Below are 24475 nucleotides of genomic sequence, written 5' to 3'. Positions count from 1 at the left end.
ATAATTATATATATATAGTTTATGTATATATAATTTTTTAAAGGAGAGTTAAAACATATAAGCTACATCTTAGAGGAAATAAGCAATCTTTTTACCCTTGTTGCAATAATTGCTTTTTTCTGTCAGGATCAAATTAACATTCACCTGCCAGTTTTCTTTCTGGGAGTCAGGAAATTTGTCCTTTCTTCCCAAAGAATACTTATGCTACCTACATATTTTCTCCTCCATATCGTTTCCTTTTTTTTTTTTTAAAGGAAAAAAAAAGATAGCTTTTAAATGAGGAAACTCTCATTTCCTATATAAGTGTATGTGTGCCCATATATAATGTGACCACAATTTTACAAAGTAAGTAGGCAAACAGCTTTTAGAGAGTAAGAAAGTAGCCAGAAAATATTTTATTATCATTTCAGACTCTTGTTCATCGATTTCTTGTATGTGCATCCCCATACAAAAATCAAAGAGAAAAATAGAAAGATGATAGAAAAATGTTTTCACGGAAGAGAAGCAAGAGAGTACCAATACATACATTCAAAAAGTATGATTTGGTGTAAAAGATAAAATAACGAGCTTACATATCTCTTCTTTACCCCATTTATAGCCTATTGTATTCTTCTCCACTATGCAAATTCAGATATCCAACAGATGTCAGTTGGAAGACAGGATATTCTAACAACTCTTAATGCTAATTAACACCAACAAGAATAGTTTTCTCTTTCCCCCATTGGGGGATATACACATCAATCAATTCATTGACATGTAGATTTGTTTCAAGTAAATATAGCAAATGAAATTGACATGTTTGAAAATGAGTTAGTGTTACTGTTTCTTCTTCCAGGTGCCAGCATAAAATACTGGTGATTACCTAAAAAAGTACCAGGTAAGATAGAGATTTGTTTTAGAGAGAGTGATAACAATGAGAAATTAAAAGTAGTATATCACTGTATTTGGAGAGTACTATAAGGAGAAGTAAGTCCAAAGTACAACATAAAAAGCATCTCCTTGTTAAATTTGGGGATTTCTGTTTCTAGTCACAAGTTAAATATGAAAAAGAAAGTACATTTTGTTTTATAAAGAAACAAATATTTAAAACAGTATTAAATTTCGGTAACTAAGAAAAATGATACAATTTAGATAACTTCAAGGAAGTTTTTATGTGTGTCACACTAAAATCATATGTATAAGACATAGTAACATACATATAATAACATATTACTTTAGGGTTTCATTAAAAATCATTTAAAACATAGTTATATGTAATAAACAAGAGTTAATGGTGATTGCCTACATTCTAAAACTTTGTAGGTAAAATTAAATTATCAGAATGATTTAAAACATAAATAAAAATATGTTCATAGTAACTGAAGTACCTAGCAAAAGGGTCCACAGATTTCCTTCCATGTATTTCTCTATATTTGTATAAATAATTCTTATTCTTATAAAATAATTACCTTAACTCATACGTTTTACACCTTAGTCAAAGTAGGTGGCATTCACATAATAAATGTTTATCATTGTGATTATCCCTAGTTTATAAAGAGTACTTCAAAATTCAAGCTTACTAATATAATGTATACATAATATAAAATTATATGTTTGCATGTGTCATCAATACATACATTGTATTTAGTTCTGCAATTCTACAACCCACCAACATTTTGGAATCAGGAAAACAAAACAAAACTGACTTTTGATCTGCAGCATCTGAGAACAATCTATGGCTTTGTCTTTTATTAGAAAAGTTATATGAATTTCAGGAAGTTACTCGACCTCTTCAAATTTTACTTTCTTATTTGGAAGATGAAGACAAGTTTGCTCAATCTTATATTTTGGATTAATAACTGTGAGAGCACTTTGGACAAGCATGCTGGCATAATAGTTGATAATAACGTTCTTTAATCAATAAATGCTGATGTCTCTTGTCCCTCCTTTGGGAAATAATTATCAACCATAATTTTGTTATATCTTGCAATATAGCACAAAAATCACAACACTAACAGATCTTTCTAAAAATAAAAACAACATCCCCATTAATCCCTATTTTGATTTCTCCTTTAATGTAATCAAATAAATATTTACAAAACATTTTAAGAATTTAATAGACAAATTATATAATGAACACTGTGAGAAAGTCTGAAAATGTTTCCACTTGAAAATAAAATTATTGATGTGTAAACATGTTCATTGATGTATATTTAGAATTGTTTCCATTACAACCTAAGAATAAAAGGAGAAAGAAAGGGGAGGGAAGAGGAGGAGAGAAAAGAAATGAAGGAAGGAAGGAAGAAAGGGAGGGAGGGAAGGAGGGGAGAAGAAAATATAGGATTTTGCTGGTATTAAAAATAAACTAGGAAATTGTACCTTTGAAATAGGTGACCTTTTCTTGTCTGTAGTTAAAGCTTCTGCTAAATAGCTTTTGCAGAAAAAACTTGTACCTTTCTTTACTGACTTACTCCAGTTGCTAATACAAATTATTTTGTCTTGGTAGCCTGGTCAAAAGCTCTTCAATTGAATTCTTGCTTCTTCAAGATAATACGGTATTGACCATTCAAGTAGATAAAAATCTTTACAAGGGGAGTGCTTTAATTTAAGGGGATGGAGTTTTGCATTATCTACATTTAAAGGTTTCAAATATAAAATAAGACAATAAAAAGAAAGAGATAAGAAAAGGATAAAAGATGGAACTCTAGAAAACTGTTAGAAAATCAAAAAAGTTTTTGTATTTTAGATCACAGAGGGTGTTTTAAGGGTCAAAATCAACAAGAGCAAATACACCATTTTGTATAAATAAATATATTAATAATTTTTATTTTAATACCATGTTTTACATCCAGCATTTATGATTCATAATATATGTTACATAATGATTGAAATAATTTAAGTAGTTTCATAACATATTTATAATGGTTACCACCATTAACCATGATTACTTCATTGTCTGTTTGTATGACACAGAGAACTCTTGGTAAAACAGGCTTTCTTCTTCTTGGTTCTATGGCTTTTCTATTGCCCTGAACCCTGCCCACAACATTGAACCATTCTTTGGGCTGTCTATCTCTGTCACCTATCCTTGCAGTAAACCACAACATTCAGGAGTGCCTTGTAGCCACTTGGTCACTTCATAATTAAAGTGACCTGTAATAAAGGCAACAAACATGACACACAGAAATCAGGAAGCAATGTCAAGTCCAGGCACAGATATCCTTTTATGATACATTCAGGAGACTCTCTTAAATATGAGGTTAATTTCTAATAAATAGTCCTCAACTATTTAGGGATCTAAATAGGTGTTATATTTTCTGTAGTTATGAATGAGACTCTTCATTATTTATTCATTTAAAGACACACTGCTTTCATCTTTTGGTCTTGATGCAAAAGAATGAAGATTGTAGATATTTTGTTCTTCAGTAGGAACTTTCCTACTAAGATGGAAGATACTAAAGGCATTGTTTTCAAATTTAATCTAATGTACATAGAATATATGATGAAATTAAATTAAGATTATAACCAGGGAAATCAATGACATGGATGAGAAGAGTGAATAAAAAATACTTACTGCCAAGTGGAATATTACATTTTAGAATATATGGATATAGAAATAATTTTTAAACAAAAATCTATTTTTGTTTTAAAAATACAATGAGAATAAAGCAGACATATGTTTGTTGAATCTTAATTCATCAGTATTTATGATTTTTGCAAATGCAAAAACTGTGAAGTATTTGAAATGAAAATATTTCTATATTACACATTTAAAATAGGAAATGATGAAAAAATTGATTTTACTCAATATTTTGCATGTCACAGATTAGGGATGCATTTCTTATTGTCAAATAATGATTTAAGCTAAGTTGAAATGTGTACTGATTTAAATAAACCTTCAGTGTATGTAGGATTCCACAGGGCCTTGAAAAGAAGAAAACAAAAAGAAATGAATGAAATCAATAAAATAAAATGAAATTTTACTTAATATGAATATTTAAAATCTTTAAACACTTTTAACACACACCAACAGAAAACGGTTCTATTTATGATTTTCTCAACCAAAAATTGCTCTTAATATTTGTAACAAGTATATTGGTAATGCTTATAAGCTCCCAGCTTCCAATTAAATATGTTCTACTACCAAACATGAGATGAAAGAAGGAAGATTAATTGGCATTTTTTTCCCATTTCCTTGGTTTTATAATTAGAGTACAAAAACAAGTTTTAATCAACATTTTTCTTTACATATTCCCCAGCATAAAAAAAAAACTGCAAGACAATTAAATAATTAAGTACTACATAAGTCTCTTGTGGCTGTCCTGGTATTTTTGTAATCCATAGTCACCATGCAAAGTACTGAACACAAAGCTTCAACAGAATTTTGTTAATCTGCCACAATTATTGTCTCATTATATTTTAATCTCTAAACTTTACTGTAGTTATTAATGATGGCAAATATAAGACATTTCAAAATATTTTGCTCTTTTTACAAGAAGATACTTCATTTTGTGCTGGTAATATATATGAAAAGTACTATAAATTCCAAGAAATATAGAATATCACATCTGTCCCCAAGAATGTAAAATTGTAGTCAGTGATATAAATGAATATAGGAAAATATGAGCCATACTACAAAGATGGTAAATTATAATAAATAGGACATATACATGTTAATATAGGGAACTGGCAACATTATATAGGACTGGTTAACTGTAACATGAAAGTAGGTTAAATAGAACTGATAACAGCTGAAGGAGTTCTACAGAAAGAGAAATCACTCCTCATTTGCGTTGTCCAATCAAGGATATGAAATTGGAGCTTGGCTTAAAATAGAGATATAATGTGGAGCAGAGGTATTCCAGATGAAATGGTTAAAATGAAACCTAAAATCTTAAAAAATAACAGTTTGTAATGAATCAGTGTAGGTGGAATGAAAGGTTTTAGTTTGAAAACAGTAGGTGTTTGAATTGCATAAATAGGAAAGGGTACAATTTTAGCAGCCATGGATGCTAGATCAAGGAGTGTGGGTTCTATCCTATACGCCTTAGTGAGCCATTCAATATGTGGTGTGTGTGTGTGTGTGTGTGTGTGTGTGTGTGTGTGTGTGTGTGTGTGTGTGTGTTTCAAACTAGAAATACTATGTAAGCTGTGTGTTTGCGTTTTCTATTTTCTGCAAATTTATCTGTGGTGTTATATACATTAGCATATATAGAGCCTAAATGAAACATGACAAGACCAAAAGCAATAGAGGAAATCCTCAAACACTCAGCAGGATTAAGAGGTGAATGTTCTTGATAGTATGATTTTTCCTGCTACCATGCTTGTTCTAGTTCTGTGAACAGTGACTCATCACTCAAGTTACAGCTCAAATGCCACATTGGCAGAACCGTCATCATTGATGGCTCTTTTCTAGGCAGTGGCTCCTTCCCTTCATCTGGTTTCTCTTAATCTCATCTTTCTGTTTATCTCCTTTATGCCCTTAACATGGTATGAAATTCTCTTGTTTACTTCTTTGGTTTCTAATTTATTGCCTACCTTCATTCACTAGAATATGAGGTTTATGAAGACAAAAAATTTGTCTGGCGGTGTATGCTTGGTATTCACTGCTACAATCTCAGTGTCTGGAATCTCTCTCTTTCTCCCTCTCTCTCACTCTCTTTTACATGACTGTATAAATGAATAGGGGTGAAATACTTTGTGATAAAAGGAACCTCAGGACTATAACTGTATATTACACACAGAGGCAGACACATTATTGCCAACCATTTTCTTAAAAAAAATCCACAAAATGCTTAAGACTAAGAACTGAAGATTATGAAGATGCCTAGCATTCACAATCTATTATACAAATACTAGCTGAATGAATGTGAAAGACAGAGAGAATGTATTTTTATGTTATTTTATACATTTTAGAAACCTGGAATTCTGTTTTTCTGTATATTTTAAGGCTCCTAACATTCATATATTTAATGAAAGTCTAACCCAGAATCACTTTTTAATTTTAAAATAGTAAAATGAAGGGAAAAATACTATAATAGCCTGAATACGTTCAGAGACACACGTATAATGAAAATATATGATACTAAATTTTCTCTTTCCATAAAAGTTTTAATACTCTAGTATTTGTAATGTAAAGTGGACAGAAAAGGCTAATAAATCTCTGTCATTTTAAGCAAATAGAACATGAAGACAACTGCAAGAAAATAGTAAAGTTCACCTAATGAGAACAAATGGCTTCCCGTGACTACATTGTACTGAAAATAATAAATTGAAAGATAAGATTCCTTTTTATGATTCACCACTTTGGGCATATTATAAGCTAGGAGAATCAGTTACAATATATATTAATCTTCTTGGGCTTTAAAGTATAATGCATTCAATATATTGTCAAATTAAAAGTAAAATTCTCCAATACTTAATATTTATTTTTAATAATTACATTTTAGAAACAAAATTGTCATTACATTCTTTGTTACCACAAAGTTTTCCAAGTTATTTTATTTTGTAAGAAAGTAGGACTTGAAAAGAAAGTAAATACATTGTACAAATAATTTCATATTCATTTTAGCAGTGATGAGTTTTCTAAATAATATATTTCTATTTTGAAATATTTTATTCTTATAAAAATACATATGTTCATTGTAAAAAATGACAAAAAGAGATAAGGAAAAATAAGGAATTAATCTGGTACATTCCTACAAACCAGAGATCATCACTATACCAAGCTTCTGTATTCAGTTTTTTTTTAATTAAAAAAAGAACCACATAGTACATTGTTTTTCACTTTATTAATGTCATTTTTCCCCAGTAATAACCTCTCCTGTTCATGTCAGAAGTTTTCATCATATCTAATAGCAATTCTTGTTCAAATTTCTTCAAATGTCCCTCAAATACATGTTACTTACTGCTGGACTGCCCAACCCAAGATTTAGTCCTGGACCACACAATACATCTTACTATGCCATTTAAATATCTTTGTATATTTTTAACTTGGGAAACCATTCCCTTCCTTGAGAAAACTTTTAAGATACAGAAAAACAGACTGGTACTATTAACATCTGCATAGCCTTCACCTAGTATCTTAGTCCATTTTGCATGGCTCAAAAGGAACACCTGAGACTGAGTAATTTATTTATTTATTTATAAAAGGTTTATTTGGCTAGAGATTATGCAAGCTGGAAGACTGGGCATCTGGTGAAAGTCTCAACCTACTTTCACGCGTGGCAGAAATAGAAAGGGAGCCAGTGTGTGCAGACATGTAACTCACTACCAGAGAGCAAGCAAGAGTCAGTGGGGAGGTGCCTGCTCTCTCAGGAACTCACAGAGTGAGAACTCATTCATCCCCAGGGAGGGCATTAATCTTTTAATGAGAGATCTCTCTCATGACTCAAACACCTCCCATTCTCCCATTAAGCCCCATCTCCAATTGGGAGGCAAATTTCAACATGGGTTTGAAGGAGATAGGCATTGAAGTCATGGCACCTAGATTCAGTAATTAAGAGTTGCCATAGTTGCTTTTGAACTTCATTCCCTCTCTAGCTACTTCACCATATATATACACACACACACACACATACATACATACATATGCATTTGATATGCTGTCACATCTGTTTGGTATCTTTAATCAAGATAGCCCCCCCATTTTTAATAACATCTTTTTTTTAGGGTACTATATAACTTGTCTTACAGAATATTGCTTGTTTGGATTTTGTCTGATTGTTGACTACAGTATTGTTTAACTTATCCACCCACCTCCTCTGTTTCATGACTATTGAAAGTTCTGCCTATAAGCTTGAAAGGTTTATAGTTTTTCAGTGGGCAAAACAAGAAAATATTCTTCATTTAGCAAATTATAAGTTCCTATTGACACTTTACATTTGAATATTACATTACCAGATTCTTTCCTTTAACTTTTGCTTTTTCATAGTTATGTTTCTTTTCTCTTACCTTGAAATAACTTGGATGTGAGAAACATCAGATTTACTCGCTGAATGTTATAACACATAAATAACTTCAAAGTTATTATAACAGTAGTAATATAACTTTACTTCTGATTGAAGTTTTAGATTTTTTTGCACTTGTCTTTGTCCTTATACTGTAACTCAATTGGAAATGAGCCATTATCCAATAGCCCCCTATGTTATTTGTGTTTTTTATCTTTTACAAAAAAAAATCATAACTAAAATTACAAAAATTAGAAACCTTATGAGTTTCTAAGGTTTCATAAGAAAACCTTATGAAAATATTATTTGGTACTTATGAAAGTGTAGGTTCAGGGTAAATTTCTAGAATTAGCCTTGCTAGGCTGGGATAAGATCATATATAATTTTGTTAGAGTTTTCAAAATTCTCCTCTGTTGGGTATGTGCCATTGCTGTTCTTTAGTTAAGAGAAAATTTAAAACATAATGCAAAAAATGTTTAAAATGTTCATGTGATTGAATGATATTCAGTCCTTTAAACTGTGAATAGTAAAATACATTCATTAATATTACAGTAAAGTAATATTAATTTATCTGACATGCCTAAAGCATACATGAAGACATATATGTTTGTGTACCTGTAATATATTTATAGATAATCCAGCATTTATATGATGATTTTAACATACTAAAACCTGAGTGGAGGAAAAAAAACTTTAAAAAGTATAGAAAATAATATACTCATGCCCTCATGCCAGGTATTTTTTTGCATTTTTATGAATTACATAAACTTCTTTTAGTTTTGTATTTTATGACATATAATTGGGTCATGTTACTGATACTCCTGCAAAGAAAGGTTAATCTTTTCAGACTTAACTTGAGACTATAGCACCTTTTTCATAAATTAAAAACCAAAAAAAACAAAACAAAAAAAAACGCTTCTAGGTAACATTTTTGGAACAACAGTGTTTCTTTTTTTTTCTTTTCTTTTTTTTTTTTTTTTTTTTGAGACAGAGTCTCACTCTGTCACTCAGGCTGAAGTACAGTGGCACCATCTTGGCTCACTGCAACCTCTGCCTCCCGGGTTCAAGTGATTCTCCTGCCTCAGCCTCCTAAGTAGCTAGAATTACAGGCATGTCCCACAAATGCCCAGCAAATTTTTGTAATTTTATTAGAGACAGGAGTTCACCACGTTGGCCAGGCTGGTCTCGAACTCCTGACCTCAGGTGATCCACCTGCCTTGGCTTCCCAAAATGCTGGGATTACAGCCTTGAGCCACCTTGCCAGGCTCTAAGTGTTTCTTTAACCCACAAAACTTAAGAACATAATACTTTTCATTCTATACTCTTACTTTCTTAGGCTTAGAAAATGAACAATTCATTCATATTTAAGGTACACTTTTCCAATACAACAAAATGCTAAACCTGTTTTAAGTACTTTTCTCTCAGAAAGTTACTCTATATTCAACCACACTTTAAATAAATGTCCTTTAATTTGATAGCTTAAATTCAAATCTATAAATCTATTTATACACAAAAACTCATAAAATGGCAAATATGAAGTAATTTTGATGTGTATAGAACTTCGATTCTTTAAGTACTCTGAAATGCAAATTACATTCTTTTTGGTATAAATTTTTTCAGTAATAGATCAACTTTATAAATTTAAAATTCTAATTACTGTCTTAACATGTGCCATCACAAAAGAGTAAAATTTCCTGGTATTCTTATTTTATAGAGCATAAGGTTAATGATACACCTGGCTCTCTTTTAGAAAACTTTTTAATATAATATTCTGAAAAAATCCCTGTTCTTTTGCTGGTTTGTTTTAAGCCAAACATTTATGGAATTTTTTCCCTTTAGCTCTCTATGATGCTTTATAAGTTAAAAATCCCTTTACAGTTTTATTTTGAAACTTTATTAATCTAAACATTTCAATGACTTTTTTCCTCTAAAATCAATGTCAGTTATTTCACTGGCAAAAGGTAAAAGCTAGCTATTCTCAAATCCCAAAGCACAAATCAAGTGGCTGAAAAACATTTTGCTGGACAAAGACCACTATGAGGACTAATGCTCTTGGTACATACTATCCCTTTTTGTGCATCTAAATCAAGTACAAGTAAAGCTGTCAAAGGGAATAGCAGATCTTATGAGAAAACTAAGGGAAAAATTAAATAATTTAAATTAATGAAATCTGATAGCCTAGTGAAATAAAAGCTCAACCATGACAAAATAGAAAAGCCATGAGCTAGTGTACTGTGAAAAACAAAATACTATCATACCCATGTGATGGAAATAATTGTTATCACTATTGCATGAGAAGGTGGGTTTATGATTTCTGTTATTAAAAAATTAGTGCTTCTGAGAGTTAATTTGATTACTATCTTAAAAAGAAATAATCTTGCTATTAATATGTACCAAGTATAATAAAATTGGGCAACAAATATGCTTAGCTAATGGTTATATAAATTTAATCATATTAAAATTCAAATAACCATTTTAAACATTGTGATAATGTAAGATATGATTCCCAGTAATTCTTATTATATACACAGAAAGCTTAAAGAATGTGCATTTAATTCTAACTTTTATAATAGAAATAATACATCAAATAAAAGTAAACATTTTTTATCTATACCCTATTCCTGTGTGTATATATATGTGCATGTCTGTGTGTATTAATAGACAAGGTTTTTGTGTGTGCATAGGTACAGATATATATTTCAGTGGCATATTTAAAAGAGATACATCTATTTCAAGGATATAATATATATTTGAAAGATATATATATATGTATTTTGAATATATATCAAAGGTATGCATATACATTTCAAGAATATTTATGTGTGTGTATATATATGTATGTCATGTGTGTGTGTCTATATGTGTGTGTGTGTGTGTGTGTGTGTGTGTGTATAATAAGGACAAATTTCCTTTTGCAAATCTTTCCTGATTGTAGACCACAACAAAGGAAAGCAATGTTTTTGACAGAAATAAATTAATATAAGTCCAGAAAAATATACTTTAAACAAGTACCTGAACAAAGTCATAGAACTTAACTTCATACAAATGATAATAATTAGCTGCAATTGATTAATGCATCAATTGCAGCTAATTATTTATACAAATTACATTCTTTTTGTTATAAACAGACAATGAGAGATACTTCAAGTTTATACTTGGTGTTTTCTTCCAAAGGTTAGTAAAAATTCTTTCCAAAAGGACTTCTTAAATAATGCCACTTAGTACACTAGATAATGTAAAAGGCTCCTAAGGCTGTCTAGGAAAAATATTTAAAAATTTTTGAAATTAAATTTAGATTTCCTATAAAGGTGGAAATCTGAGTTGGAAGTAGAAGTGAACTGGGAGAAATTTTCTTTTCAACAAATACATACTTTTCTTCTCTTTCATCAACACTATCACAACACAATTTTCAGCAAATATAATATCTATTATTACTAGTTTATATAAAACTTCCTCTGTTTACTCATTAAATTTTTTAAGTTAATATTATTTTTAACTGACAAATTGTATACATTTTTGGGGTACAATGTGATATTTTGATATTGATATATGTATGCAATATGGAATAACGAACTCAAACAAATTAACATATCATCCATCACATTACTTATCCTTTTTTTGTAGTAAGACATTGGAAATTTAGTTATTTTGAGATACATAATACATTATCATTAGTGTATTACTATTATATTATTAATGTATTATATTATTAATGATAATAGTATGATAATGATATAGTCACCCTGCTGTATAGCAGATCTCAAAACTTATTTCTTCCACAACTCAAGTTTTATAACCTTGGACCAGCAACAGCCCATCCCTGTGTTCTGTTTCATCTTAACGAATATTTTTATAATTATAAGAAATTTCATAGATGACATCTAGCCTTGCTATTTTCCTCATAAGAATCTCAACCACACAATCTCTTAACGAAAGGGCTGTTGGTTCTCTGATACTAATTCTATGTAGTCACTGCGGAAGTAGAGACCTGGTGACAGTGCAGGGCGAACTGGCTCCTAAGCAAAGATTCAAGATTTTAGAAAGAATTATTCAGAGCAATGCTATAGCAACAACTGCATGTCGGCACTTATGTTTAGAAACTACTAGATATCTATGCTGATTTGCATTTAATACTTCATTTTCAAAGGCATAAAGCAGTAATTTTTAAATACTTGTTGGATACAAAAAATAATATAAAAATAATATAGTATATAGCAATATCCACAGCTGTATGTTTTGTGAATAAAACAATGCATATTAATTTGTTATAAATTTTTAGAATTATAAAAATATTAGTGGCTTTTAGTTAATTTTTTTTCACCAAGTAATCATTGAGTGCCTTCTATATTTGTTTAGTTTCACCAGCACACCTCTGATAAATGGGATATGCTGATATACAATGAAGTCTAATTATACATTTAAAGCATAGAAATCCATCTCTTTCTGCTCTGATAGAAGAATAGTGTTCAGAGAAAAAAAGAGGGTAGGGTGAATGTAAACAACAAAAAGAAAGAAGAGAAGCAAATGTAATTAATACAGTGCGGTTGATTTTACCCAGCTTTCTTCTCAATGCATACACTAGGTGAATATGATACAGAAGGGTTGAGTTGGCTGTTCCTTCAGGTAGACTATTCCTCTAGTGTGAGTGTCTTGATGTACTGTGGCTGAATCTAAGTTTTATAATGTAGAATATGATATTTATACTGCACAACCTCTAAATGAAACTATTCTTATCTAGGGCTCCAGCAATGACAAGTGGTTTGTTCTTACTGATTGAAGGGATGTCAAGGAATTTTGAAGGAGTACATCACAAAGGAATTTTTGATTAAACACAATTTTCGCTTCACCTTCTTTAAATCTCAAATCTCAAACTCAGACCTCCCTAGATCACCTTATTTAAAATTTCTGATCATAGACTTGATCCTCCCCTTATACACTTAGAATTATTCTTTCCCTGTGTTATTTTACTTTTCTTACATTTTTTTCCAGCACCTTCAAATGCATTATACAATGTGCTTATTTATTTAGCTTATTCATTTTTAAGTATGCCCTCACCAAATGCAAGCTTCATGCAGAAATATTTTTTGTTTGGCTAAAGGATGTATTCTAAGTACCTAGAATAGAGCCTGGCTGCTAGAGGCGACTTAGTCATATTTGTTGAATGAAAGCATGAATAAATTTTCAAAAGCGATGCCCTTAGGACATTACCACGGAATAAGATGTGACTCCATTAAATGTTAATAAGCACCCGTGGCAGATGATCACGTTTCCTGTAGATGTTTTTAAACAATGTTCTTATCTAAAAGTTATCTTTAGTGTAATACGAAAAATTATAGGCCATAAGAAAACCTGGAATATATAACTCAATTTTTAAAACTAATTGTTATTTAATTTGTGAAAATAAACAGAAATATCTGAGATAAGTAAATATAAACAGATGAAGCATATGCGGGGGAGTCATTTTTTTTCTAATAAATGCCAGAGCACAATTAGTACATGCTTAGGAGAAGTACTGAATTTAAGAAGATAGAAGTAATAAATAAAAGCAAAACAGAAACTTTAATAAACTGCAGTTTATTAGCAGCATGACAAGAGAGGCTAATTGATAGTTATTCAATTCTTAGAACTTGGCTTAATCCATAGGCAGACATAATATATTAGCACAGCACAGAAAACTCTTCTGGTCTATCTAATAAAACAATTACAATACAAACTAATCATTTTTATTCCTAACATGAATAAGGCATGATGAACTATTTTCATATTTTTTAGAACTCCCTGCAAAGTAACTGTGCCAGGAGCACTACCAAAATTAAATCTAAGTAGCAGAGATTGTGAAATACACAGATAATTGCATTGAAAAGTTTTTCAAACTGTACTTTCATAATGCAAATAGTATTATTTTCATCATGTATAAGTAGAAAACTGTTTTTATAAAGCAAATCTCACCATTTGGAAAGTGTGTTAAAATATTTAAAAAACAGAGGTATGAGCTTCCATAAACAGATTTACGCTTTATTCATACATGACTGAGACAAAAAATGTGATGCCACAGTTCAGTCCATTTTAAGTAGCCAGACTGAAACTACTAATGATATTTAGACTAACAGTAATTAATAATAATTTAATACTTAATGAAATACCTGATAACTTCAGAAGCCTTAAAGAAAACACTGCAAGTTCAAGACTAATAAAGACTTCTTATTAAATGTAAGTGTAAATCACAGCTAATGCAAGGAAGAAACTGCTTTCCTTAACACTTTAGGGCATTTGTGGCTCAGAGAAATGTTTAAATCCGGTGACCACTCTGAGTCACTTTCAGGCATTATCTGAAAAGAAAACTTATACTTAAGGCCAATCAATTAGTCATGTTTTCAAAAATGATCTTCTTCAAAACATAAACTGGAAGTTAAAAAAAAAAAAGATCTGCCCATAAAGATGTCAAATTAATGAAAATATTTGAATTTTCTCACTGTCATAATACAAGATCTTTAGAATATTTTGACTATTCATTCTCAAACATTGTAATCAAAATGTTATTTGCAGTAGTTCAAGCTATAAAATATTTACAGACAGCATATATGCTATATTGGAACATCTGTTTATACAGTTGATGTAATCAGATAAAAAACTTCCCTGCCTCTCAATGTAATCTTGTAATGGGCAGCATTGCTACTTGACTACATCTATTCATCTTCTATCCTGTTTTAATAACACAAGTGTCACCTAAGAAATTATTCTTTGATCTTTCAATAAACTAAGCCTCTGCAGAAAGAGGAAGGTGGAAGAGGTTAAATTGGCATTGATTATTTAAGACACATTCATCATTTATTTAACAATCTCCCTCATCACAAAAACTATTGTGTTTATAGGCCTGTGCTGAGACACTCAATTAATTTTTTTTTTTTAAGTCTTGCCATGTGCATTAAAAGTCAGAGCACATTGTAAACTAACATTAGTTTCATGTCTCCTGACAAATCTGGTGCAGGATAGAAGTAGTTTATTGTACAAATCTTTAAACTTATTCAAGGCAGTGAATTTTTAATAGATTTTATTATAATTGATGTTTTCTGGGGATTCTGTTTCTTATCTTAAGCGAAATGTGTACCAACAGTTATTTTCCCAAGGAAATTATATTAATGATGACATACGCTATCATATATTCTGATACTCATACCAATAAAACATGATCCACAATGATCTGTAAAACACAATTTGTGCTAATGTTGGCAGCTTTAAGAAAACGAGTATAAGAAACATACATAATGTACAAGATTTCTATGAGGTACTTACAATAAACACAATTTGAAAATTATAAATAGATATATGTGTGTATAGAATATTTTTGAAAGTTAAAATAAGGTGAAACTATATTTCCTTACAGGGAAAAAGAAAAAAACTACTATAAATTGAAGAATAATGATTCTTATTGCATATAAAATGTTAAAAATATTTAAAATAAATATTGAAAAATATAGAAAATATATCCTGGTCATGTAAGAAATTGTACTACTTATAAATCATATATTTCCAGTTACGTAATTCATCATACTTAAAGTGTTTGCTTATTTTTGATTTGTTTATTTAAGTACTTCCAACCCCAGTTTTTCACATGCAAAATGCTATAAAGTTTAGTACTACAGTTACATCTAGTTGCTTTCATAAGCTTGTATGTGCATATTTTAGAAATTTAATTTTCTCATACAAAGCGGATTCTTTAAGGACTCACTGTCAAAAAGGTATTATTCCATAACCTTAATTAAATACAGTAAAATACATTAAACTATCACTATAACATGAAACAAGCTAGAAACAATTAAGATTTAATGAGGATTAACCATTACCATGTCTTCATTTTAAATTTTTATTTACACGTTTAGAGAACTAAATGGCATTGATGTAAGAAACATTGTAGAAATAAGAAAATCATGAGGCATGGATAGGCAAATACATAATAGGCTGCTGGTAACTACTGTGTTAGAATAACTGTCCATGTATTAGTCATTTCCCCAGAAGTGTCATTCATTGATCAGTAACCCATTCTCACAAGTAGTCACTATCAGTGTCACATAAAATTGACAGTGTTACATAAAAGTCTTACATTTTATATTTATATTGTCATTTTAAAAGTTCAAATTCAGTCTCCCAAACATTGTTTCTTAAAATTGAATAAAATTGAAAATTTGAATCCAAATGCATATTTGTTTTCTCTTTTCTGAACACATTACTTTAAATAAAAGACTAGACTCCCCGCAAAGGCTATGTGGAGTAAAAAAGGGACTTCATTTTTCTGAAATTCAGTTGACTTATTTAAAAATTGGGGGCTTTAAAATAAGTGGATTCTAATTCAACTTGTAGTCCCTGTGTTGTATGATGTTTTATTGGGAAAACGTTTAATGAAAATTATGTTTTTATTACTCATATTGAACAAACTCTCTGGCTTGCAGATTTATATATACACAGATTATTTATAAAATACATATTGGATTTATATCCTAAGTACTAGCATATAAATACTTTTTATTAAAAAAAAAATTAGGCAGGGGGCGGTGGCTTATGCCTGTAATCCCAGAACTTTAGGAGGTCAAGGCACACAGATCATTTGAGGTTAGGAGTTCAAGACTAGCCTTAACAACATGGTGAAACCCAGTCTCCACTAAAAACATAAAACTAGCTACCTGGCCGTGGTGGTGGATGCTTGTCATCCCAGCTACTTGGGATCCTGAGGCAGGAGAATCACTCGAACCCAGGAGGCAGTGGTTACAGTGAAGCGAGATTGTGCCACTGTACTCTAGCCTGGGAAAGAGTGAGACTCCATCTCAAATAACAACAACAACAACAACAACAAATTTTTAGACAGGAAAAAATCCCCTAAAAAAGACAAATATTGAATCATTTGTGGTAAATCCTCTTTAAGTACCATAAAAATTATTTCTTTTTAAAAATAGATATCAACGTAAGTTAAATAATGTACAACACTGCTAGAAGCATTTTAGTCACAAAATTGAGATCTAGAATTTAGATATATAGAATAAACATATCTTTAAAATGAATGTAATAGAAAAATTTTTAATTCACAGTTTTTAGTGTTCCTTTTAATTAAAAAAATAAGGTATATAAACATTTGAAATCAATTTGTGCAGTAATTCAAAGCTTTGGTTTACTTCCTACAAGAGAACAGTAGTTTTATATCAATGTACTAACGTAGTTTGCAAGGCAACACAAAAGTAGCATACACATCTGTTATGTAACATAAAAACATGTAGATAAACATATAATTTATCATTATCCAATAACATAAAACTTAAAATTATCTCTATTTTATTTTTAGTTATCAGCAAAGTGCAAATAATAATAATAAATGTTTTTAAATAGATGAGGGGGTCCTCATATATGTTAGCTACAATATGAAATTAGGTCCTTTATTTTTTCATCGGGGGGAAGTTTAAAGTCATGAACTTAGGCAAAATGCAAATTTCTTGTCTATGTTTAAGAAAAAGTTGGGTATTTATATCAATGTTTTCCCAAATCACCCTTGTTACTAGACGCAATATTGTATTAAAACATGTTTTACAATCCTACTTTGACAGTTCAACAAGTATTTTGCTCTAACAGAAAAATACTAACTTTCAATAAAATTACTTTCTGCTTAAGTCCAAGAGCTAAAACATTATTTTAAATTTTTCTTCAAAGTTGTTTTTGCTTTTAAGTGTCTGCATATAAAAATGATGTGCTTCACCTTTGGTAATTACAAATCTGGTAACTTTATTAAACTATTAATAATTAACACTTTCTTAAAAATAAATTGCCCTAATTTTCTAATTCACTAATTCATAAAACTACATCAAAACCGTTGCTTTTGAAAAAATAATAAGATATTGGTATGCTAGTTGGTGCCTGTAATTATCTTTTTTAGTTCCAGAAGGTATTTAGGATTGTTTAAGAGCAAAAGATGAATGGCACACTGCTAAATCCGATTACATCAATGCATGGACACAGTAGCTGCAGAGGTAAATAAGCTGTGGAGGTCTGAATACCAATTATGAAGATAAAAATGGTTTTACAAAGCTACTTACATCATAGCCTAGTAGTTCAGTCTGTGTGGATTTATCTACTCTTGAAGCAAAAGCCTTCTGTAAATGCCGGACTTTTCCCTGCAAAATGAAAAAAAAAAAAAAATTAGAAACAAACAAAAAAAAAACCACATTGTTGGTGAGGTGTATACTTCTATACCAACATTCTCCACTTATTAAAATTTGATTAGTGTATAATTCATGTTCTTTTCTATGTATACACTTTGCTCTGTTAGTGCTCTTAAAATAAGCTTAAATATTTAGAGCTTTAATTTTTAGGTCACAACTGTCCCACCACAGGCACTGTAGAAGAAAACTCTCCTATAGGCGTCACTGAGTCAGAACCACAGTTCAACATCACAGTCACAATGTGCTTAAATCCAAGACCAAATTCTTATGCTTTGTTTACTGTTATCTTTTTTTAATAACTTAATTGCTATTATATTGCTGATCCAGTTTCAGATCATTTATATTTGTAATAAAATTATTCTCAATAAATGACCCAATGGATTCCATTTAGTTTGTTTTAATTTTGTTATGATTATTCTTTCCAAAAACCTCTACACATTTAGGAATGCCTACTTTAAGGGACTGATGCTAATTCAATGCCATGATAACCAGGGAAGGGAATTAATACATGAAGGGAGGTGGGATTTCATGTTTCAAATGTGAAAGTATGCTTTCTGAGTAAACTAATTTGACTGTGCTTCTTGCTGGGACCTTCCCTTCTCATTCCTAAATATGTCACTTAAAATGAGATCTTGAATTTAATTATTATGCAATGATTTACTAAGTGACTCACACAGATGAGAGTGTTTACTCACATGGTCACATTTTATCTTCAAACATTTGACATATACACCATTCATATTATATAAAAACAATACAGTTTAGGAAGTTTAAGTAACTTGAGATAGTTTTCAAAGGAATTCATGTGATTTTACTAGATTGTGTTTTCCACTTGTTTTAAAGCAAAGTGTATATCATTTTCTTTTAAATATTTAATAAAATAAAGGACTGTAATTTAATTCCTCCTTTTCCAGGATTGACAATGGTTATCCAGAACCTCGTAAGAATTCCAGTTACACAAAACTCCTCCATCCTCAGCTCTCTTCCTTTCCTTTTCCTTCCCCTTCCCTCTTCTCCTTTTCCCCTTTCTCTCTATTCCTTCATTGCTGGTTGATATTTGCAAGATTATCTGAGATGTTTAAAGAAGTATGTACATAATTTATGTAAATATAATTTAGTTTAACTTACTGAAATACAGAAAAGAAATATTTTATGTTCCATTAACGTCTCATCACTTCTGCTTCCCTAATCACAAAACATCTAGTGCTGCTAGCCAGAGAAAAATTAAATGCAGATTAGATCATGTAGGAAGATGTTACGTGAGTAAGGTAAAAGGTTTTAATTATTTGAAAAAGATATGTAAAAATGTGGCTGCATTTTCTAAACTAAATTTCAAATGAGAAAAAACAAATTGTATTTATTTAGATATAGTGATTGGGATGAAGAAAACAGGGAGAGGTAGTAATAGGTAAGGCAGTAATAACACTGTCCATCATTGAAAGTTTGTTTAGGAAAGTTTGATTAGCTACTTTTGAGATAGATTGGAATCATAAGTATGTGAAAAGTAGATTTTGTTGTAAATCTGTAATTATATAAACTTTTGTGTATAGAGTCTACACACTAATGTAGAGAGCAAGGGAAAACAGCTACCAAATGCTTCCATTATGCCACTGCTCATTTATATTTCAAGGCTTTCATGCTGTTGATAGGAGTTGGAAAATGTTGGTAACTTCTGGATTACTGGTCTGAGTTATAAGACTTAGGAAATTCAAATAACAATAAATAAAATTCCAAACAACTTTATTAACCAACAGTATAATCAAAACAAGAATAAACAAATAAAAACTTTAAATAAAGAACAGTTATATTTGGAAATTTAAAAAACACCAGACATTTCTGGTGAACGTCATTGTCACCCCCTCTTGTAAGCATTAGTCACAACAAATGGTGTATATGAATTATTTATTATGGTATTATATATGCACATGTGTGTCATATTCAAATGCAAATAATAAAATCTAAGTTTCCTATAGACTTAGGTACAAATAATTAAAAATTAAATATTTTACTTAGTGTAATAGAAGGCAGCAAACACCAAAGTTTATGACAAATGTCTATCACATACAGTTAGAAGATTAAAGAAAGACTACATAGCTTTCAGAAGATAATTCTTGATGGAGATCTTGCATTTCTAAATGGTAGAGGGAAACTTATCGATTGATAAATTGAATATGTAATAAAAGGAGTTTTATAGATAGCCAAACAGAAAATGTACCACCAAAGTACCTATTACTAGAGGGCAGAATTGCAGACAATTTTAATTTCTCATGTAATAAATCTACATATATTAATTTCATAAATATATATATATTTATTAGAGATATAGGAAAAAAGTATATTTTCAATTTCACATTGATTTAATATGATTAAAGTCTTGATTAAAATTATTATCAGTTTATTTCAATTTAGGGAAATTTCACCTTCATGATATAATTTTATTTGTATTTAATTTTTTTATTAAATACATATTATGGCTATTGCTTAGGGGGCAGGGGACATGAAGGGAAAAAAAGAAAATATATCCCCTTCTATGAAGAAACTTCCAGTGTGAAAGTCAGACAAATAAGAGATTATTAGCATTCTACAAGAAAAATACAATTACCACAGAGAGAGCCAGAGATGTATGTGTATGGAAAGGGTATATTGGAGAGGGGACATACAAAGGAGTTAAATTATTAGCAATGCAGAAGCTACTGACATCCCAGCTAAGACCAGAAAAATGAATTATAATTAGCCAATTTGAAGTGGAACTGAGCGATACAGAACCTAGGAAGGCAATAGAATTTGCAAATATTTAGAAGTCAGAGAGACCATGACAAAGATATGTATAAACAGTTACTACTCCAAAATTGCCTAAGGGGAGCCACTTAAAGGGACAATGTGAAGAATGAGAGTAAAGTGGTAAGTTTATGCCATAATGGATAGAATGCTATGCCAAAAGATTTGAGAGTCAGCTCAATTTTCAAAATATAACTTTATAATTAAAGGTCATAAAATATTTTAACGAAATTATGATGGAACGTATTTAAATACATCCTTCACTTTACATTATACATAAAAAGGGATATATATGTATGTGTACATACAGAGAAAGCAATATGGAGAAGACAAAGCATGGAAGTGTGCTGAGCTTTGACCACCAATGAATTTACACTGTGTGATTTAAAATGGCTCTCTTTCAGTGTTCTCCCAATGTAAGCCGACACTGTAATTCCTTCTTCTAACCTCTCTCAGACAGATAGTGGAGAATTAAAACAATTCAATTTGTGGTAGATAAATTTTATAACTAAATCTAACCCCCTGATAAAATATCTAATTGTCTTTAAGCTTCCTTTCCATGCAATGACAAAATACACCCCTTATTTTTTCACATTTACGATTAATAAAACATGTGCTTAGACAAAGCAAAAAATGAAGGCTAGCATTTTTTTTTTTTTTTTTGAGATGGAGTTCTACTCATGTTACCCAGGCTGGAGTGGAATGGCACTATCTCGGCTCACTGCAACCTTCGCCTCCTGGGTTCAAGCAATTCTCCTGCCTCACCTCCTGAATAGCTGGGACTACAGGCACGCGCCACCATGCCCAGCTAATTTTGGGATTTTTGGTAGAGACGGGGTTTCACCATGTTGACCAGGGTGGTCTCGATCTCTTGATCTCGTGATCCACCCACCTCAGCCTCCCAAACTGCTGGGATTATAGGTATGAGCCACCGCGCCCGGCCGAAGGCTAGCATACTATGTAAAAAAAGTAAAACTAAGATGGGATAAAAAAGACAAATTTTGTGATTTACATTTATTGCTATAATCTGAGTCCTGAATATGTGGAGGTTTTGAATTAAATTATATTGCTATATGAATAAAAATATGTTTTTCCTCTCTAAATTTCCAAGTTATTTCATCTGAGATTCAAAGTAACATAATAACATTTGTATAGGCTGGGCACGGTGGTTCATGCCTGTAATCTCAGCATGTTGGGAGACCAAGGCGGGCAGAAAAAGAGGTCAAGAGATGACCATCCTGGCCAACAGGGTGAAACCCCATCTCTACTAAAAATACAAAAATTAGCTGGGCATGGTGGTGCATGCCACTAGTTCCAGCTACTCAGGAAGCTGAGGCAAGAAAATCACTTGAACCCAGGAGGTGGACGTTGCAGTGAGCCAAGATCATGCTGCTGCACTCCAGCCTGGCCACAGAGCCACACTCTCTCAAAAAAAAAATAAATAAATAAAAGGTAATATAATAACAGTGTATAATAAAAATCAGCAACATAAATACATGTATATAAACCTAATAAAATATATAAACTTATTAAGGGTACTAAATTATACTCACATTCCCTTTCCTTCTGTAAGCTTTACCACTTTAATTATTACTACTAATAATAGGTGCCATTAGTAGAATGTATGTTACATGCCAGGCACTGTATCAAGTAACATATATATATATATATATATATGAATCCTCTCCAGAACATATAAAAGCTGTGCTTTTGTTCCTTTTACAAAAAACAGCAAACTGATTCTTTTTAAAAATCAGTTGCTAAATTTCACACAAGATAGTAAGTGGAGTAGCCAAGATGAAAAGTTTTTTTTGTTGGTCTCTAAACTCTAGTATAGTATCTCTGTAAAGATACTGTAACTCTTTTAAAAAGCTTACAAAGAGTGTTGCTTCCTCCACATCACATATTCAAGGAAACATATAAAATATGTATTTTTATACTTGCTGCACAGCTAGTAATTACAGATGAAGATAAAACCATTTTTGATGTCCACTTTGTCTATATTTTCTTGCAGACTCAATATTAAGTTCTTTTTTTTTCTACTGTGGAAACAATTTAAGATTACCAATGTATTTCCTGTAAATGCACAAATCCACAGAACACCTACTAATATAAACATCATCAGCAATGCATTTTGGAGCACAAGTTTGGAATAAAATGATAAAGTCAACATAGAGTTATAACACAAAATTGAAAGCAAGAAGTGAACCAAAACTCAATGTTGAAAGGCAGGAAATCATTTTGATAGCAATGATATTATCAGTTCAAGCAGGGTAATCTAAAAATACATTCTGTTTAAACTGTTAGAATCATTTCTTGGATATGCGTAGTGTGTGCGGTGTGTGTGTGTGTGAGTGTGTGTGTTTTACATACTGGATAGTCATAGAAGCTGACTCTATGACATATCATGTCTATATAAAAATGCTGGTTCCTAATTTTTAGGCTTTTAAAATTTAGTTTTATTACTAAAAATTATCTCTTGAATGAGCATGAAAGACATAGTAGGTACCACAAATATATCCATGTGTTTGCATTTGCATGTGTGCACACTCAAGTACATGCCGCTGAGGAAGCACTGAAGAGGAGGAAACGTGGTAGAGACCAAACCCAAGACAAAGTCATGACAAAGCCAGTACAACCTGTTTTTAAAATGAAGCCTCAAGTCACTAGGGATATCTAATGTCTTTTACTCCAGCTGTTCCGTGCAATAAAACAAGTTGAAATAAAAATACTCAATAATCCCAAAAAATAAGTCCAATTTATCTTAAATTTCCATTTTAATTACCAACATAAGAGTTGATAAAATTCATCAACAAAAAAGAGATGAGCTTTTAAAAACTTGAACATGATGGTCTATGTACAGTAGTTTGCTTTAGAATCTATAATAAAAAGAAATGAACACACATTAATTAATATAATTAACAGATACTGGTATAGGAAATACATGTGATAGTGAATACACGCTTATTGAATATGTACCTTGAGGCTGAAGGAAAAAGAAAACATTTGTGTTGCTATCCAAAATTTGCAAAAGAAAGTTTGGCAAAATATAGGTTTCAGTTAGAAAAAGATTTTTTTTTTAATGTAAAAAGAATACCAAGTCTGCTTAAAATAGTATAATCCTAAATTTAGATCCTAAGTCATGGATCTAAAGGTAAAGCCTATGGAAAGAGAAATATTCTAGAAAAACTGACACTGTAAAAGAGGGGAAAAGTTAACTTTTAAAATTGAAAAGTAATATAATTCAACATGAGAATTCACGAAGTGTTCTGAGACAAGTTTAAACCCAAAATTAGGTGGGACAAAGAGAAATGGATCATCATCTTGTAATTGACTTCAATGTCAATAATAAATGATTATTTAAATAAAACAAAAAGAAGAGAGACAAAGAATCATAGGAATTGCTCACTGATGCCAAGGCCAAAGATAAGCTCAAGAATGAAAAGGAAAGCAGAAACTGGACCCCTTCCTGACACCTTACACTAAAATTAACTCCAGATGGATTAAAGACTTAAACATAAGACCTAACACCATAAAAACCGTAGAAGAAAATCTAGGCAAAACCAT

At 30.8% G+C, this 24475-nt stretch overlaps 1 protein-coding gene across 1 annotated transcript in view; it reads right to left on the bottom strand.

Annotated features, from left to right (window-relative positions):
• Positions 1–2774: 2774 nt before the first annotated feature.
• The window catches only part of CCSER1 (coiled-coil serine rich protein 1), a 764265-nt gene continuing 742564 nt past the window's right edge, over positions 2775–24475 (bottom strand). The window contains exons 9-10 of the mRNA XM_017509178.2: positions 18005–18082; positions 2775–3903 (exon numbers count right to left, since the gene is read on the bottom strand). Coding sequence (XP_017364667.1) covers positions 3844–3903; positions 18005–18082 — 138 coding nt within the window. The 3' untranslated portion in view covers positions 2775–3843. The remainder of the gene's footprint in view (positions 3904–18004; positions 18083–24475) is intronic.

This window comes from Cebus imitator, unplaced genomic scaffold (genome assembly GCF_001604975.1).
Source record: "Cebus imitator isolate Cc_AM_T3 unplaced genomic scaffold, Cebus_imitator-1.0 Scaffold409, whole genome shotgun sequence".
Taxonomy (NCBI): domain Eukaryota; kingdom Metazoa; phylum Chordata; class Mammalia; order Primates; family Cebidae; genus Cebus; species Cebus imitator.
Note: the sequence above shows the minus strand (reverse complement) of the source record. Positions and strands in the feature narration are given on the sequence as shown.